The sequence below is a fragment of the Clinocottus analis genome, unplaced genomic scaffold (assembly GCF_023055335.1).
Source record: "Clinocottus analis isolate CAN_PGR_092001 unplaced genomic scaffold, fCliAna1.0.p SCAF_18, whole genome shotgun sequence".
NCBI lineage: Eukaryota > Metazoa > Chordata > Actinopteri > Perciformes > Cottidae > Clinocottus > Clinocottus analis.
In genome coordinates, this window is record NW_027175909.1 from 10,589,731 (window position 1) to 10,608,063 (window position 18,333).

At 44.4% G+C, this 18,333-nt stretch overlaps 2 protein-coding genes across 3 annotated transcripts; one reads left to right on the top strand and one right to left on the bottom strand.

Moving 5' to 3' along the window:
- Positions 1-84: 84 nt before the first annotated feature.
- On the top strand, positions 85-4,781 carry gpr12 (G protein-coupled receptor 12). Its single transcript, XM_068581239.1, has 2 exons — positions 85-202; positions 1,113-4,781. Exon 2 carries the CDS (start codon positions 1,125-1,127, stop codon positions 2,148-2,150), a length of 1,026 nt encoding a protein of 341 aa, XP_068437340.1. The 5' UTR covers positions 85-202; positions 1,113-1,124; the 3' UTR covers positions 2,151-4,781.
- A 1,400-nt stretch (positions 4,782-6,181) lies between these two features.
- Positions 6,182-18,153, bottom strand: wasf3b (WASP family member 3b). Of its 2 annotated transcripts, none has more exons than XM_068582249.1 (9): positions 17,956-18,153; positions 13,347-13,503; positions 11,424-11,558; positions 11,148-11,301; positions 10,237-10,354; positions 9,809-9,990; positions 9,374-9,652; positions 8,612-8,931; positions 6,182-7,153 (listed from the first exon to the last, which is right to left on the bottom strand). In XM_068582249.1, the coding sequence occupies exons 2-9, from the start codon at positions 13,477-13,479 to the stop codon at positions 6,996-6,998; spliced, it is 1,479 nt and encodes a 492-aa protein (XP_068438350.1). In that variant the 5' UTR covers positions 13,480-13,503; positions 17,956-18,153; the 3' UTR covers positions 6,182-6,995. The 2 variants fall into 2 exon arrangements, with proteins under 2 accessions (XP_068438350.1, XP_068438351.1); XM_068582250.1 differs by having other exon boundaries at positions 8,621-8,931; positions 17,956-18,152.
- Positions 18,154-18,333: the final 180 nt, after the last annotated feature.

Below are 18,333 nucleotides of genomic sequence, written 5' to 3' on the forward strand. Positions count from 1 at the left end.
TATTCTTCCATCCTCCCCGCTTTCAGGCAGAGAGGACCAGCATCCCCCCCCCCCTCCTCCCCACTCTCCCCGCCCTCTCCCTCATCATCATCTCCGGGCTGCGTCTCTGTCCGCCGGCGCTGCACCATCCTTCTCGATAGCATGGCGATACAAGGCTGTCGTCTTTCCATCTAGACGTGAAGTCTCACCTCACAGAGTCAAGGTAGGCTGCAATTGGATTATTGAGCATCCTTGACATGCATGGGGGAAAATATAGCCCGTTTTTTTTTCTTTCTCCACCATCCTTCTGCTGACGTGGACCAGCCGCTGTGTTCCTGTGATGTAAGGTGCAGAGAGTGTAAAGCAGCACCATATGGCCACCAGCGTGAGATGCATTTATGCTGTTATAAGGCTGTATGTGTAAATGCTGCTGTAGGGGACAAAAATGTCTCATTGTGGGATTAATAAAGTAACCATATATCTATTATATATCTTCTGCTTTGTAAAAGGGCACTGGGGCTCTGACAGCGGTGTGAATTATTACCGGTGCTGAGGTATCGATATCTCCGAAGAAATGTGGCCTGAAATTTGCAAAATAGCCTGATTTGGGTTTTCTATTACCTCCTTTTATTTCCCTTGTTCATAAATTAGGCTACTCGTGAGCTTTCCCCCGTGGCCTGTGAAACAGCCACTAATTCCCAGAGGAAAATGCATTAACAGTCTGGAAGCTCAAATGTAAATTCCTACTGCTGAGCGGGGTTTTAATATTTTATAAGAGGGTGAACCAGATTCAAAGAGACTTGTTTTGCAGTAGTTTTTTTTTTCTCCGATGTCTCACAATGTGCATTCACAGGGCGACATACACCACAGGCTGAGAATATGAGCTTGTACTTTGTGGAAGGTCTTCAAGTCAACACAGACCCAGTGGCGGGCACAAAGGTGGGGAGGGGGCAGGAGGAAAACGGTCCCCGCTGTTTATGTCATCAGTGCATGAAATTGCAAAGCTAAAAAGATGAACCAAAAAAAAACCACACAATACGGGTGAATAAAGTTATGTGTGGTCCTCATTGGTTTGCTTAAGATTTGTATATCCAACTAAGATATAACAGGTTGCTTGTTTGTGTCAAATTCAGACGGGGGCTACAATGAGTGAAGAGCCACCGGCCACCCCCGGCTGGCTGACCCCTGACCCCACAGCATGGGCCAGCGGAGGCGGGGGGCCGATGGACAACAGCACCGGCCTGGGGACCTTTCCATCGGATTCCCTCACCCCCAGCCAGATGCCCCTGCTGATCAACCCCTGGGACATTGTGCTGTGCACATCGGGGACTCTGATCGCCTGTGAGAACGCCCTGGTGGTGCTGGTGATCTGGCAGAACCCGGCGCTCAGGGCTCCCATGTTCCTGCTGATTGGCAGCCTGGCACTGGCCGACCTCCTGGCCGGCCTTGGCCTGGTGCTTCACTTCACCTGTGCCTACTTGCTTCACTCCGAGTCGGCCCAGTTGCTGACCGTGGGCCTGGTGGTGGCCTCCTTCTCCGCCTCCGTCTTCAGCCTGCTGGCCATCACTATTGACCGCTACCTGTCGCTGTACTATGCCCTCACCTACAACTCAGAGCGGACCGCGGTCTTCACCTACACCATGCTCGTGCTTCTGTGGGGGCTCTCCCTGTGTCTGGGCCTGCTGCCGGTCACGGGGGTCAACTGTCTGGCGGAAGAGTCGACATGCAGCGTGGTGCGACCGCTCACAAAGAACAACATCGCCGTGCTGTCCGTTTCCTTCCTGCTGCTGTTCGGCCTCATGCTGCAACTCTATGTCCAGATCTGCAAGATTGTGATGCGCCACGCTCACCAGATCGCCCTCCAGCACCACTTCCTGGCGGCCACGCCCCACTATGTCACAACGCGGAAGGGCGTGTCCACGCTGGCCATCATCCTGGGTACCTTTGCTGCCTGCTGGATGCCATTCACTGTCTACTCCCTCATTGCGGACTACACCTACCCTCCCCTATACACCTACGCCACGCTGGTGCCTGCCACCTACAACTCTGTCATCAACCCGGTCATCTACGCCTTCAGGAACCAGGAGATCCAGAAGGCGCTGTGGCTGGTGTGCTGCGGCTGTATTCCTGCCAGCGTGGCCCAGCGGGCACGGACCCCGAGTGACGTCTGACCAAACAGACCCAGGTGGGAAGAGAGAGGCGCCGTGAGTCAGCTCTGCTCCTCACTGGATCTGACTGGTGTCAAAGAGAGCAGCAGCCAGAAGGTCAGGGGAAGTGGCAGAGGGCTGTGGCTTCAGCTCTGGCTGGAGATGTCACTGGCAGAGGCACTTTTGTTTGTTGTACACAGCCGACCTGGATGGATGGCGTTTCTTCTCCTTTCTTTGTTACATCCACCATAGGGCACGGTGTCTCACTGTCTTCCCCAGTAAAGGCGGCCGCGGCGCTGGCAGCATCCCGCCCCCTCCTGTCAGCCCGTGCCACGCCCTTCCTCTGTTCTGCAGAGCGCGCTGAGTGCATCACATGTAACAGGCAGCAGCTGTATATACACTGTGCATATAGTTAACAGCAACTGGAACTTTGGTTGACACTTACTTGTCTTTCTTCCAATAGGAAGGGATTATTAGTGTGCGACCCCTGTGCGCGCGTGCGTAAAAGCGCACAGATTAACGAAGGGGTGTGTGCCGGGCGGAAAGGAGCGAAAGGAACGGCTGATTACGCAGGCATTTCCACATAAAGCTCGTCTGGAGCAGCATCCCGACGCTCTGCTGCTGCACTCTGAACGTGCGTCGAAAGCTAAACAGCCGCGGAGCGCTATAAATAGACCCGGCGCTCTCTGATCCGCGCCCTGCGTCCTCCACAGACGTCGAGAAAGAAATCAAGCCGTTTCGTCTTCCTCGCGCCTCTCCAAATGTGTCTTCTTTTCTCTCTGGATTGGATTTGTGTGTGATTGTGTTTTAGTTCGTCTCGCAAGTGATTTGAGGGATTCTCCCGGCCGGCAAAGCCCCGTGAGATCCCCCATTAACCCCTCCTCCATTCTTGATCATTAAAGGAGGCACCAACCCGAATAGAAGCCAGTCGGATTATGTAACCACCGATACCCCTCCTCTTTCACCATTTGAATGGAGATTGCTTATGACTTTTTGAATGTCTGGAGATTTTTATATAATGTGCAATCATAATTTAATTGAGACTTCCCCACCAATTTGAACAATAATTGGAATTATAAAGTAGGCTTACTTTTTTTTAAACACACACAAATCTAATTAATTATTCCCAAAGAAATCATGTGGGATATACAATAAATGTTTCTATTATCAGGTCACTGCAAACCTGTAGACAAAAATCTAAGCCTAAACATGTTGGGATGGAAATCTTCTAAATCTGAATGTGTTTCCTTGTATTTGAACATTTGAACACATATCTGATCTGCATGCTTGACTTCAGTGTAACCGGCATGCAACAAGCACAGATGCCCTCTGTCCCTCCTGAGTTCAGGTCACACTGGCAACTCCAAGCCATGTGACCCTGATGTCATCATGACCCCCGATAGTTTTGCTTTTCTACAGTGCATACCTCACATGTATCACATTGAATGAGCTAATCATCACTTGATGGTCACAATAGTTGCACCCTTTTTGAAAAATGTGGATTTGAAGAAATAGATTTTGCTGTGAAGTGCGGATAAGTTTGGAGTTTAGAGGCTCTGCTTTCATGGAAGCCCGAATCACAACACTATACCAGCTGCTCTGAGTTAATCCTTTACTAGTTTTTGGTTTCATAACTAGTTGGCAAACCCGACACACATGCACGCTAATTGCTCATCCCTTCATATCTTGTCAGCAATAACTCCTATATGAACGGTAGTTATTTAGCAATACTCAGACAGCAATAACATCCACCTCCCACCATTTATTCTTCCTGCAGCGAGAAGTAGTGGCGGCTCAGGTGGGGATGTGTTGTAGTGAATGTGCTCAGTGAGCGACAAGTGATCTTCAAACAGGTCGTCGGATGATCATTCCTGGGCTGGAAAAAAGTGGACGAGATCAAACGACTCATTTGTCACAGTGACACCACTGCCTCATTCCTCCGCAATGATTTCTTCTTCTTCTCTGAACTAAAATTGGGCTTTGACCATTTGACACACCAAAAATGGTGAAATGTATGTATTGATTTGTCGCCTCGGCCTTTTGTGAGCATATGAACTGTCCTGAGTGTCGTAACCTCAAGTCTCGGTGTGCGATTTGGGGCTGTGTTTTCGTGCATACCGTATGAGTTGCATGGCCTCTGGGTGTGTGCATGTGTGTGTGTGTGTTCGGGTGTGGGTGTGTGTTTGTGATCCAGCAGCTCGGCAGACCTTAATCTGTCTCCTTGTAAAGGGGTAAAACGGTTCTGAGGGATATGACTCCCTGTCGACCCCCTGACCTTAGAGGATAATGCTGCCAGTCTTCCTGTCGATTCTGAGAGAAGTGGCCTCGTTACGTGTTTGTAGAGCTCGAGGTAGGACTCAGACGTGGAAGCTCCAGCACTTCAAGCCAAAGTGAAAGGGACTCTGGGATCTAAGTCCTGCTGCGTGTTTGCTGTCTGCTCTTCCCTAATATTTTTTAAATCAATCTAGTCTGATCGAGGCAGGCGTCCGCTAAGTGACCTCTGAATGATTCTATGAGCTAAATGTGGTCACTTCCAAATAAGAAAGTCATGCTTTTTCTTTCCTTCCTTGCTCCCTCTCCTCTAAGCAAGCCTGAGGCCTTTGAAGAGCTCCCGATCCTCATATTTCTGGCCTCAGATCAGGTACAAATCCTTTACAAAAAAAGGAGGAGGGGATGGGGGTGGGGGCGTGTAAGGGGGGGGGTGGGGGGAGGTGTAAGTAAGAAAAGCTGAGGAATAGCATTTCTGAGCATTGGAATGTGAACTTGTGCACAGTGTCAGACTGAATCCTGTTGTTGTTAATGAGCACCAACGGGTCAGGCTGGCACGTCATAAGCATCACAAACTCTTACTTCTTTGTCTTTTGAGAAAAGTCTATTTTGTTATATTTATTGAAAAGGTCTATTTTTTTGCCACTATAGTCTGGCCTGAATTCTTTCACATTCTAATGTTGTGTGATAAAAACGGCGCTGTAAAGCCTTTTTTTTTTGTTGGAATGTAGTAATAATCAAATTGTTGAACTGACATCTTTTCCTTTCAACTCAATTGTTTCTGTAAATACGGCATGCGGAAGAGGAGGGACTTGAAACCACCTTGCATGGTGCTACCGAATGTCAAACTATGGGATGAGTTGGGTCGCACCATTTTCTTCAATGTGCACTAGTTTATTAAGGCTGGTTGACAGATATTTGATTGGTTACACAGTGATGTTTGAGGGGGAAAACTGGTACATAACATTCTCTGGTTGGTGAATGTTGTTCTCTTGTGCAATGTTGTTGAGATTTTCATGACTGAACAGGTGTGAACAAGGGCTTTGTATCCATGAAAAGCAAAAGACTGTGAAGTTGGATGTAATACTTCTCTGTATACACACACCTGTTCATCTACTGAATTGTTTCGCAGTGTAATAGAACATAACGTTGTGTGCAATGCACCTGGGGTTTGTGAAAAAAAATGACTGGCTGTTAGTTCAGCGGGAGGTTTCTTTCAGATGGTTACTAATATAGAGCTAAATATCAAAACACTCAAGGGCCTGTTGATGTGTGTGTCTGTTTTGGGGGTTGGAGACGGGAGGACGTCACAGTAACAGCATCTTGTGTAGACGTATGCGTAGTTTTCAATGTGAAATGCACTTTATTTTTTGGATGAAAATGGCACAACAAACTAAGTATCTGCAAAATGAAATATATAAACGATAATCAACATGCACTAACTTAACTGAGGTATTGTGTAAACGTTTGTGTGAACGTGGTGTCTATTTTTCCAAGGTGTTAGTCGTACTTTTTATTGCTTTGGTTAGTTCACTCAATTGAGAGATCTTGTTAATTTTGTATTAAAAACCAAACAAGTGCTGTGCATAAAACTCCTGCCTTGACTAATTTGTTCATCCTCACGGCTCGGTGCCCCTCCCCCTTTTCACACTCTTCTGTTTCCCTGGCAACTCCCTTCTTAGCTATACTGTCACCATGGAAACTCAAGTCTGAGAGGCAGGTATCTGTTGTCTCTATGACGACAGTGAAACATAAAGAGACACGGCGGCAACATCTTGATTCATCATTTTATTTTTCTCTGGGTCAAAGGTTACAGAGCTCACACTAGCGTATGCATGACACCCTCCCTCCCGCACAGCAGTGATCGATTGCCGATGGCTCAATCAATTATCAATAAGACTTATTACATACCACCCGCTCACAAATCCATAACACAGTATTTAAAATGCTCTCCCCATTCACTCCCTCAGAGGCATGAACCCGTCGACAATGACTCCGTGACTTCTTCACTTCCAGTTATTGACATGTTTCAAAACATGCCTCATGATCTACAGCATACGCAAGTGTTTCAGTAAAAACATTGAAAATAAAAAGACAAGTACATCGGTTAGCTCAAGAGGAAAGTTTCTAATTCTTCTAACACTCTCAAGCTTAGACTATACAGGAAGTTAGCACCGTCACAGGGTGTATATAGTGTTATAACAGGTAGAGAAACATCCACTGGGGTGTATTCACAATGCTTTGAGATATATATAAATATATATATCCAGTATATATATTTATATATGTATATATGTCGAGCTACATGTTAATGTTTCAAAGCGTGGTAAGTATTACAGTATGTTACGAGTGTCTTTACAGTGTTTATGCATCTTGAATACACCCCCACATTTCCAGTTTTGGACCATTCAGCTTATATCGACCTACAGCATGTGATTGTGTGTAGGTATTTGTTTGTGTGTGTTTCAGCAACAAGGTGTATGACAACCCGTGAGTGTGGTACAGTAGGCATTCTTTCAAGTGAGTGTGAGATCGACTGATTGTGTATGTGTGTTTGTTTTTCAGTAGTTATCCCTTTCTTCATTTTTTTTCGCGTGTGTATTAATCCGACCAATCGTTCTCTTCCAACTCGGAGTCGTCCTCGGAGTCGGAGTACTCCACAGCGATGCGTCGTGAGAGGATGGTGGCCACGTCGTTTCCGACGGGCTCCCTCTTCGCCTGCTGCTCCTGCTGCTCCTGCACCTTCTTTAACTGGATGCCTACAGGGAAATATTGGGTGTGTTTTTTACTGACACGGTGGCTCTTAAAATAGATAAATAGATAGATAGATAGATTTTATTAATCCCCAGGGGGAAATTTGTTTGAAATGCAGTATATAGACTAAATGAGGATCTGAAGTAGCTTCAATAGATTCATTTCTTCATCACAGAATAATTTAAAAAAAACTGTAATTCTTGATGAAGCTCAGTAAACAAAGAACACTATCGGCGTATCCAATCTTTTCTAGAGACATTTTCAGTGATGATGTATAGCTGGTATGACAGATTGTGATGACGTTTTGGGGAACTCTAACAGAGAGACTACTAGTTCATAAAAAAACAGGAGAATGTTGAAATAACTGTGCAGGACAACACAATCATTTGCAGAACCGTGACTATTTGAGCGGTTTGATTTAAATATTATAAAAATTAAATGAAATCGGTCTTTTCGCATAGATGTTGTGTTGAAAAGTTGCTCCTTCACTCTACTTTGTCAGACCACTTATGAAGAAATAAGCAATACAATTGGAGATTACACCCGACAGCTCAGTTGGTTTTTATTTGTGGGTTACATAAAAGATCTAAACTGGGCTTGTTCAAAACCAGTCAGACCCATGGTGCTCCATCCCTGCGGTTGTAAATAACCAAAATGTTCCTTCTTATAAAGAGTTCTTTGGTTAGAACACTTCAAGACACATCTACAAATGCTCCCTTGAGCCACTTAATTATAGTGCTCTAGATCTAGGCCATTTCCTGTCATATCAAGGCAAGTCCTAATAAGATGTAGGTCACAAGCATTTGCAGCAGCTATTTCTTTCAAATGATTTACAATTCATTTACTTTATATTGCTTGAAATTTAACAATAGTTTTTATCTCAAGCAGCAAACCTATATCCAGATCTTTGACCGAACAGTTTTTACGTTTTCAAAAAACTATCCCCCTTAATTTAGATTCCTTTATAGCGACCTGTTTTCACTTTGACATAATGCTCAATAAGTAAAAAAACAAAACAATACAATGTATAGATATGACTCATGACTTTTTGTATGACTCATACTAAAATAATCCCTCTCAATCCTCATTCATGCCCCACCAGAAGTATGTGGCAGTGTCTGTATCTGCAGATACCCTGCCCTCTGCCTGTATTACTCCCTTTCTTTACTTTTTGTTTCTGGGCCTCCACCGCTATGAAAACATAGCGACAAGGTGCCAGATTGTAATCACGCATTAAAGGGGAAGCTACAAAAATGCCGAACACAGCACTAAGAAAAATATAAATATAACGAGGCGAAACGCCAAAAAATCCTACTCATTCTGCATTTAAAGGCTCTTTTTCTGTTGACCACAGTCAAAAAACAATAAAACATCAAAGATAATACAAATGCATACTGTTCTAAAAATGATAAACATAAATTCAATAGACACATCTTTCTGGGAACACACATAGGCACACTTACGGTTCTTACCCATACGTATGGCAGCCAGTAGATCACTGCGGGCATCATTGACCTCTGAGTTCTCAGCAGGTGCAGAGGAAGACATCTTGCGGGTTGTAGAGTGGGAGGCACCGGCTGGGAGGGGAGGAGGTGGAGGACCAGGGGGAGGTGGAGCTGCCTGGCCTCCACATAGAGGTGGTGGAGGCAGAGCAAAGCCACCAGCCACCATTTGCCCGAGAGGCATTGGACCTCCGGGAGGTGAGGCAAATGCAGTTTGGGCAGAAGGGATGAGAGGGGCAGGAGGTGGAGGAGGAGGACCAGTGTTCGCATAGCCATCCATACTGCAAGAGCAAATGGAAGAGAATTAGTAGAGGTTAATACAAAGTATAACTCCTTTTGCTTCGCTCTATTCAATTCAATTCAGATGGAAAAATCAATCGATGTCATGTGACCAGAATGACCAACGTAAGAGAGTTAATAACACATTCAAACCCAGATGCAGTCATCAGGCTTTGAGAGTGAAGCAAGAGGAGACTGACCCACTAGGTGGCAGCATTAGCTCAACATTCATACATAATATAAATGTGTGCACAAACCCATAAACAATGAGCAGGAGCAACAGTAAGGGACATATAAAACAAATGATTTGACTCAGGAAGAATTTGAATGTACATTTTGCTCATTACCTAAACCCCTAAATGGTTGGTGTTGTTAAATAAAAAATAAAAAGACACCTAAACCTGAAGAAAAGTGTCTTCAATAGGCTTTGGCTTATGTGTTTACCTGTAGTCCATTGGTGGAAGGGACATTGAGCCACCGTTCATAGCCTCAGAGGGTGGAGGAGGCAGTGGGGCTTGGTGGTGGTGAGGACGCCCCAGTGTTCCACCCTGATAGGCCATCATGGCTCTGCCTCTCATGTCATGTTCACCTCCTCCGCGTGGGGCGTGGCCTGCCGCAGCCATCTGGGCCGCCAGTGCGCTGGGCGGGGGGCCGGAGTAGGTGTGGGCGTGGCCAGCATGGTTCATCATGTTGGGGTAGTGGTGCTGATCAGGACCGTGACCTCTGATGGAGACAGCAGGGAGAAGGATGAGATGATAAGAGGGTGAAATAAGAACGTAATTTCCTCAATTTCTTCAACACATGAGTTTTTTTCACTAGGATGAAATTATGCAAATATACAATGCCTCTGAGAATAATCAGGAAACTGAAGTGAGCTACCTGTTCTCTGGTGACATCGAGCCCTCAGAGGAAGCCCCTCTGTCGCGGTGTATAGTGTGTCGATGGTCCGGCCTCAGCTCTTTATCCAGAGCCAGCATGTTCCACTCCTGCCGACGGTTCCTCGCCTTTCGGACCTTCTTCACCTCCCTCTGTAACGTTCCATCCACACAACGCTTCTGTTCCTTCAAGACACAGAGAGGAGGAGAACATTTAGGCTATTTTATCTCGTGAAAGCAATCAATGGAAAGGTGGAAGGCTGTTTGTGGACCTTTATTATGTGTTCTTCTATGGACTATCATATCATTAGTTTCACTAAGAAGTGACTCTAACTGAAGACATGAACGAGATTGGACAGAATAGCAAAATTTCTATAATGGTGTATAAAAACTATAGCGTGATCTGCAAGCTCCTCGTGAACATAATTGTACCTTCTGCTTCCTCTTTTCTTTCCTTTTATCCTCTGTGTCCTGCAGCATCTTTTCCTTCCACAAGTTGAAGAAATAGGAGGGGTCGGTGTAGAACTTAAGAGCTTCCTTGTGGTCATCCCTTCAAAAACAGACAGCAAGAATTATACAGGTGCACAAATGTCTTTGTCGAGAAACATGCATGGATACATCGTCTTAGTTTATGCAGAATGGCAATCTAGACTACTTTTTTTGGGGCTCAGTATATCTGTGTGGGGAGACTAAGTTGGGAATGAAACTATGAATATTGCAAAAGTGGAAGAGGCTGATGGGAGAACATGGGTGAAATTATGAATGTGGATCCATTATAACTGGAAGTGACGGGATGAAAGAGTGAAAAGGCAGAGAGATAGAAGCAATGGATAAAGAGGGAGAAAAGTGTAATATGTAGTCAGGGTTAGGAGTTGGATTCCCACTGGAGCCAGCCATGCTAAATATGTAATGTACCCAAAGTACTGGAAAGCACACTGGATAAAAGTAGCAGTAGGAGATAATACCAAATTTGCTGTTTCACTGTGAATGTAGGTCAGAAACAAGGAGCCAAAATCAAATAAAGAACAAAGGATGACTTTGAGCATTCCTGTCAAAGTTATAAAGTAGAACGCATGGTTTAAACTCGACATTTCATATCTGATTCCCTTTGTGAATGTTAATTGTGTCTGTCACATTGTAAAAGTGCTTATATGCTTCTTTAAAGCTCAAATATTGGGGAATACTGTAACCCAAAATGATATGAGAGTCATATTATGACTCATATAATTATAGAATTCTGACTACCTATCTAGTTTTTAGGGAAGGGCCTAGCAGCTTAAAAAGCTTTAGATTGAAAGCATCCAAGAGGGTTTGCTGAGTGAGTGTGCATCATAAACACCAACCTGTAAGATGAGAGGATGTTGAGTGGCGGAGGCTTATCGCTCATGTTGTATATCTCCGTGACAGGATTGGGCACACTGCTCTTGGACACCACCTGCTGGTCTTGAATGGTGGAGCTCTTGAAGGCTTTCCTCATGTTAATGTCTTGAAGGGAAACTGAGACCATAAAAAGAGGTCAAAAGTCAGTCAAAAAGTCAAAACAAGACAGTGATAACACCTGGACACTGAGTGATGACTTCCTGTCGTTCTCCTCCTTACACCTCTAACCTCTGACCCACCTTCTTCTACAGTGGAGTCCAGCTGTGTGACCTTAACGGCCAGCCGGTCAATGCGGTCCTGGAGAGAGTTGGCGCGCAGATAGAAGGTGTTGGCCTCCTTAAACAGCTCACCGAATATATCCTCTGCATGTCTACCTAAAAAGGAACAGCAGAAAGACAAAGAAACAGGACATTTGAGAGATAGAAGGAGACTTGTAAATATATCTGGAGCCAAGCAAATCCCCACAGAGGCTGAAGTTGAATCAATACAGTGGTAATGTTACCCAATGTGAAGCTAGAAAAAGTATTTGCAGGAAATGGCATCTCATACAGCCACATATAGCCACATTTATCATGAATAAATTACTCTGCAAAGACTATAGAAATCCCACAATTTGTTTGTTGACGGTATTTCTCACTGGCCTGTTATTGCTAAAGATGCATCACCTCAAGGTTGTAAGTTCAAAGCCCAAAACAATCTGTTCAAATGTGTGCTTGGTACTGTACATGTGCTCAAGTGCCGGTCCTGGTCACTCGAAACGAGCACTATTGGTTGCCGACCACACAATCTGTGGTGTGAATGGGGTTTAGCCCCCGGCTAAAGATTCACTTTGTAAAGCAGAACTCAAGGTTAACATCTTCAGAAAGAATCACAGGACTGTGATTGACATTAGATTTGATGGAACTTTTTCTTGCTTGGGTTCTAATCACAACTCACGCTTGTGTTCTTAACTCTGTGTTCTGGGGATCGACCCTGTAACAGGAGGGATAACCCCGCTCTGGAACGGGTTTTAAAAGGGGCCAACGGCGAAAGAAAGCCGCATTAAAAGCTGTCAGTGTGAAACGACGGTGAGTCGAGGGTTTATGGAACTATAAACTTTTGTCACTGGGGGTCCTAGCCCAGAGCTAATGAGTGTAAAAGCCTTTTCACTAAATAAATGGCTCCGCTGGGCAGTACTGAAATGATAGACTTTGCAAGAAAAAAATGCATCCTCCGGATGTCAACAGTTTAAAACCCAGCCAGAGAAGTTTTATTATAGTAGTATGGCAAACACACACTGAAGGCTTTTTCTGTCCCTCCTGCTGACAGGATGCGCTGCAGGAAAAAGAAGGAAGGAAGAACCACAGATCCGGCATGCTGAGCCGGGTCAACTCTGACCTCTCCATGTGCACACAAACATGCGTGTAGTCTTCAGACATACCCCATCAAGCCCTCATGGGAATTTATATATAGCTCCTACAGCTGCTGTTGAAAGGCCCACTCCCAATGAAGGAACTTGACACAATAAGAGACAGAGAATGGACATGACTGGGCCAAAGTGTAGAGGGTCAACAGCAAACAGGGACAAAGTAAGGGTGAATGGGTGAAGGGTAAACGTCAGAATACAACACACACACTGTTGATGGTTTATTAAGCAAGTATGTGGAAAATGAATGGGGAGATACATCCCCTTGGGAAGTAAATAAATCTTTGTAATACATTTAGAGTGAGCATAACAATCAATACGAAACAGTCCTGTACACAAATACTGTTAACATACTACCCTCCAGTCATATACACACACATACACACACACACACACCAACACACCACAGCTGTCTAGATAAGTTCCCTTTTGCAGAGCTATCTACATGGATTACACATCAACCCTCCATTCTCCGGCGCGAGGCCGCACTAAGTCTGCCGCAAGCCCAGTGACCCCAGGCACCGTAACCATGACAACACCCAAATCAATCGCAGCTTCAGGATTACTGATGAAAACCATGTGACCATGTCAACAGTCATCAAACTAAAGTTAGTGCAGTCACAGCCAGCAGATGCTATCAATGATATATTTATAAGCTATTTTCTTCTGGCGATGGTGAGGACTTTGCAAGTGTGTGTGTGTGTGTGTGTGTGTGTGTCTGTCTGTCTGTGAGTGTTAGTGTGAGAGTGTGTCTTACTGAGGCTGCTGAGCTGACGGATGATGGAGGAGAGCGTGTTGTTCATCACACACTCCAGCTCGCTGTCGATGCCCTCGGGGAGCTCCCCTCGGCAGAGGTGCCGTGGCTCGATGTTCCTCTTCACCAGCGGCATGGCGAGGCTTCACTCCGTCACTAACTGCGAGGGACAAGGGGAACAAGGACACACTCTTTTAGACGCCAGTGCGCTGAGAGAGAGTGAATGGAGAGACCAGCATGCAGATGCTGTCCAACCGCATCTAGTCTGCTGTACATGAGCAAGCCCTCCCCCACTGGTGAGGACACACACCACATCTGCCATAGAGCTAGAGGAAAGACATTTGCAATATTTAACACAGGTGGTGATTATCAAATTAAGGCTACAATATGTTTGTTTTTATTATCAATCAATTTCCTGATCATTTTCTCAATTAACTTATCAATTGTTTGTTCCATAAACATTTCAGAAAATGGCTGTAAAAATGGCTATTAACATTTACAGTTAGAGAAGTTTAATCCGACTAAAACTCAAATATATTCTATTTCAGCAAATATTCAAATTATAGAACCGGACACAGAGAATTTTTTTTTGTAGTCATGACATCCCCCCTGTGTGTGCTCTATAAATAAAAAATGATGTGTGGTTGTAGTTTGGATTTTTGCTGTTGTTGCAGTATAGAACGGCATGTTATTATGAAGTGTATTTAGTTTCTTTGTTCTAAAATGAAGAAAACAAGCAGTGAGTCGGTGGCCAGGGAACCGGCAGTGACGACCATCAGTGCCCCAACGCCAGAAGACTTTGGCGACCAGCAGAGAGATTAAAGCTTTAGGGATAGGAAGATACAGCATGCCAGCTAATCCCAGGCCGGCTTGTCAGTGGCCCAGCTGGAATCCTGACACAAACAGAGATTCACGGATGTGGTCCGGCAAACACCAAAAAGGCAGAAAAGTCAAATCTGAATTTGCATAAATGACAAGAATAAAGACAAAAACCTGAAGCATTCCTTTAGAACGCACACACACACTTTTGCCCTTTCATCGCAACTTAAACCCTCACTGTTTTTTTAGTCAGACACTCTAAATTATCTGTAGTTCAAAGGACTACAAACAATTACTCAAAACTGGAGAAGTCCCAGGGTGCATCAGAGCCGCCATCTTATCTGAGCTTTTTCCTGTATCCTGTTTTTGCGCTCTCAACCTGGCTCCTGTTTCCTGGTCCTCCCTGTGTCACATCTCTGCTTCCTGTCCAAACACAATACAGCTAGGGCTTAAGAAGCAACCGACAGAACGGACAGGAAGGTGGATAGAAACTTGCTTGCACAATTTTTAGATTCGCTGATCAAATGATTAACTCATAACTACAGTTACAGACTTTTTCCTGTGCAGCTATGCCAAAAACAACAACAATCACTTCAGTGAATAGCAGGTTGGAGAAACACAGGAGCCTTGGCAGTGTGACAGAAGGCTAATAATAACTGAAAGGTACTAGAAATACTACTCATGTTTGTTGGGCCTTGTGGATATTAATTTATGATCACAAGAAATTAGATTTGATGGTAAGTAAAGTTGAACAGGATTTAAAGTGGTTTAAAAATGTTTATCTTTTCATCGTTGTGAATCCTGATCTCATAAGACACCAAGAACAACGGTGAGGTTACATCATCAGCACAATAAATCACCAACAAAGCAAGCAGCAGTGCTGCGCTATCAGTGTCTCAGCAGGGAACTACTGTTATTACAGATCGTGTCATTTCAGCTGTCCAAGACAGAAAAGAGACACCTCTGTTCACTGAGGCCAATTCCCACCAGCCGAGTCCTCATCTGGCCCCGTTTTCTGAGCCAGCGACCCCCTGCATACACCAACAGCCTCATGCCAATAGCAGAAAACAAAGGGTAAAATTCAGCATGTGCTGCCACAAAGCACACTCGACACAGTTAATGCTGTCTGGTTTAAAGCAAAAGAGCTAACTGGATTTAGCAGTCTGCTTATGAACATTTTGAAAACACTGTGCTTCTTGTAGCATGCAGGAAGTAGGTGATGCAAATGAGAAGATTGCATGTTCTTGCTTTTACTGTCTGCCTGGCCTGACAATCACATCAATGAGGCGAAATAATGAGCAAGTGGGGGGCAAGCAGGAGGAGGGAGGAAGGGACGGGCCTTGTCTGCTTGTGAGAAATTAGAGGAAAGTAGAGGCGAGAAGGGTGCACGAGAGAGACATGTGGGGTAAGAGTGTGTGACAGGAAAGCGATAGTGAATGAGACTGTGTGTGAGACGGTTGTGTGTAACATTAAGAGGTGGAAAAAGTATGCGTTTGTGTTAATGTGTTTGTGTGTGTGTGTGTGTGTGTGTGTGTGTGAGGGTGAAATAGTGTATTGGGTGGGGGGAGGGGTATGAACAGGGACCTCGGGGAAGCCACTGAAAGGTTCCTGGGACAATAGAGCTCCGTTCACACGGCAACAGCACAAGCTTTCCCATGCATCCTCCTCCTCCTCCTCTTTCTCCTCCTCTTCAACCTCCTTTAAGGCCCCCTATACTCTTGCAATGAAAGCTTAGCAAGCAAGCACTCCTCCATTCATTTGGGAGAAATACAGGAGCAAGTAAAGAGAGTAAAGCCTAAACATAAGTTAGAGACGCCAGATACAGGAATATAATAGCTTATGCGTTTTCTTCTTCTTATCTTGTCATGTTTTTTTGCTGCTTAATTCATTAGAAGCCAACATGCACACTATAAGCATTCGGTCATACAGTCTTGTGCAAATGCACGCACACAAACACACCAGGTAACCTTTAAAATGTCCCATTAGCAGCATTTTAACGGTCCCATCCGCAGCAGAAAATGTCTTTGATCCTCAGAGGGGTGACATTCAGGCTATACTCAGGGTTAGACACACTTCCCTTGTGACTCCTGCAAGATGCCTACATCCGGACGGCAACACACAGAGTTAGACGAAGCATTTACTACAGATGTGAGAACTCCATTAAGATCTGAAAGGGAAGTCATTACCAATTTATGAGCCGAATACAGCTTCTTGTGTGCAGGCTTTTTTTTTTTTGCTTGCTCTGATGTTATAAATAATGCAGCTTGGATTACGTCAGGTCACACTGCCCTAAATATGACGTAAAAAACATTCTGCAGTGACACTGCGCCTACGTTTCCACGTACCAGTACTACTCAGGGGCATCCATGGTGAAACACTCAGGCACTCTGGGTAAGAGTAGCTTCTGCATAGTGAATACTCACTCTGTACAAAGTAGGCCATGGGAGCGTGGCCATAACTTTAACCTTCTATTGTGCAGTCAAAAAGACAGAACATATGTTTGGTCTGAGCAATAATTCAATTATATATTTTATTGACTTTTAGTAAAATTGTAACATAATAATATAATCATTATGCAAATATATTAGAACACACAATAGCACAACCTGGAGTGAGAAATTAACTCAATCTGTTGGTTCGGTTGGAGGATTAAGTTCACTCAAATAGGCTACCTGACTTTTTAATACAAGTATGACCCCAAATTGGCATAATCCTATTGCACAATGGGGTAAATAGCTGATTAGTTTGGTAAATTAGCAATTAATTGATAAAAAAAATTAAACGAATCAAGTATTAAAAACATGTGGTGTTTTTTAGCTTAACAGTTTCTCCTAATCACCAACAAATGTATATTTTAAGTTGTTTAAGCTGCTTTTAGACATATTCAATATGAGCATTAACATTGTGTATATTACATTACTTAATAAAGAATTCATCTAAAATGTGGTCAATTTATTTATCGACAGTGAATAGTTGCAGCTAAATATTGGTGATGTATTCACTAGGAATATGAGGTAAGATGTATTATAACATTACTATCTCTGATGAAGTTGCCATCACTTCTATTTCATTTAAATTTAATTAAACTACACTTTGTTTGGATTTTAGGATTTCAGGTTGACTTAATTGAGTCACATAAATGGCATAGTTACGTTACAACAATCTTGTATTTGGATGTCTTATTTTCGTGCGTTAAAATTTCTAAATTCATCCCTTCACACACACGCGCACTCCCTTTCTCCCCTTCCCACAGGCTGTGACACACACACACACACACACACACACACACACACACACACACACACACACACACACACACACACACACACACACACACACACACACACACGAACTAATGGCAACCGCGATCAATCACTGTTCCGCACCGTCGCTTCCCGTTACTAGCGGACTGACCCACATCTGTTCTCCCACCACGGTTCCCGTGAATTTATGCCGGTTTTAATCTTCAATGAAACGCGCCGTTTTACGTCTCGCCGCCTTATAAATTGATGAAACGCCGGTGTACAACCAATATCCATTATCTGGTGAAAATGGTTTAAAGTTACCCGGCAACGGGGGGAAAATGCCCAATTGTTAAGGCAGGTCTGGCCCACGGAGGGTCCGTTTGTTATCATACACTGGGACTGACCACTGGGTTAGCTAGCTGGGGTCCAGTGGTCGAGCTCTTAGTTTGGACAAATGAGACCACAGTCCACCAAAATAGACACACACATTTCACCCTTTATATAAAAGCTGCCATTCGTCGTTGTAAAAAGAACCGTAAAACCCTCACCAACACTTGAAATATTAGAAGAAATCGGCCCGTCCGCATGTCCCGTTAGATACTCCTATTAGCTCTCACATCCTGTGTCCCCCCAGCAAGTCTGGCCACTCCAGGGAACAATCCTTTGAGGACGAGGACACGCCCACCGGTCACATACACCAATTAAATCTACAAGAAGGGGATTTAACATGTGATGGACGTAAAAAGAAACCAATGGTATGTCTCGAAAAAAATGGATGACAAGGAGACTCCCGAGCTCGAGAGCGGTGTTGCGAATGGAGGAGGCGGGGCTACAGTTGGGCGTTGCTGAAGAGCAAACGGAGATTTTATTTACGCAACTGGGTCCCATTCCTTGTCAAAATTATTAGGACTTTAAATTCATCCTGG

Excerpts from the sequence above, each read along its gene's own strand:
- wasf3b (XM_068582249.1), bottom strand. The coding sequence starts at position 13,479 with ATGCCGCTGGTGAAGAGGAACATCGAGCCACGGCACCTCTGCCGAGGG. Across the intron at positions 11,302-11,423 it reads GGACTCCACTGTAGAAGAAG|TTTCCCTTCAAGACATTAAC; the intron begins GTGGGTCAGAGG and ends TTATGGTCTCAG. Across the intron at positions 9,991-10,236 it reads AAGAAAAGAGGAAGCAGAAG|GAACAGAAGCGTTGTGTGGA; the intron begins GTACAATTATGT and ends TGTGTCTTGAAG.
- gpr12 (XM_068581239.1), top strand. The coding sequence starts at position 1,125 with ATGAGTGAAGAGCCACCGGCCACCCCCGGCTGGCTGACCCCTGACCCC.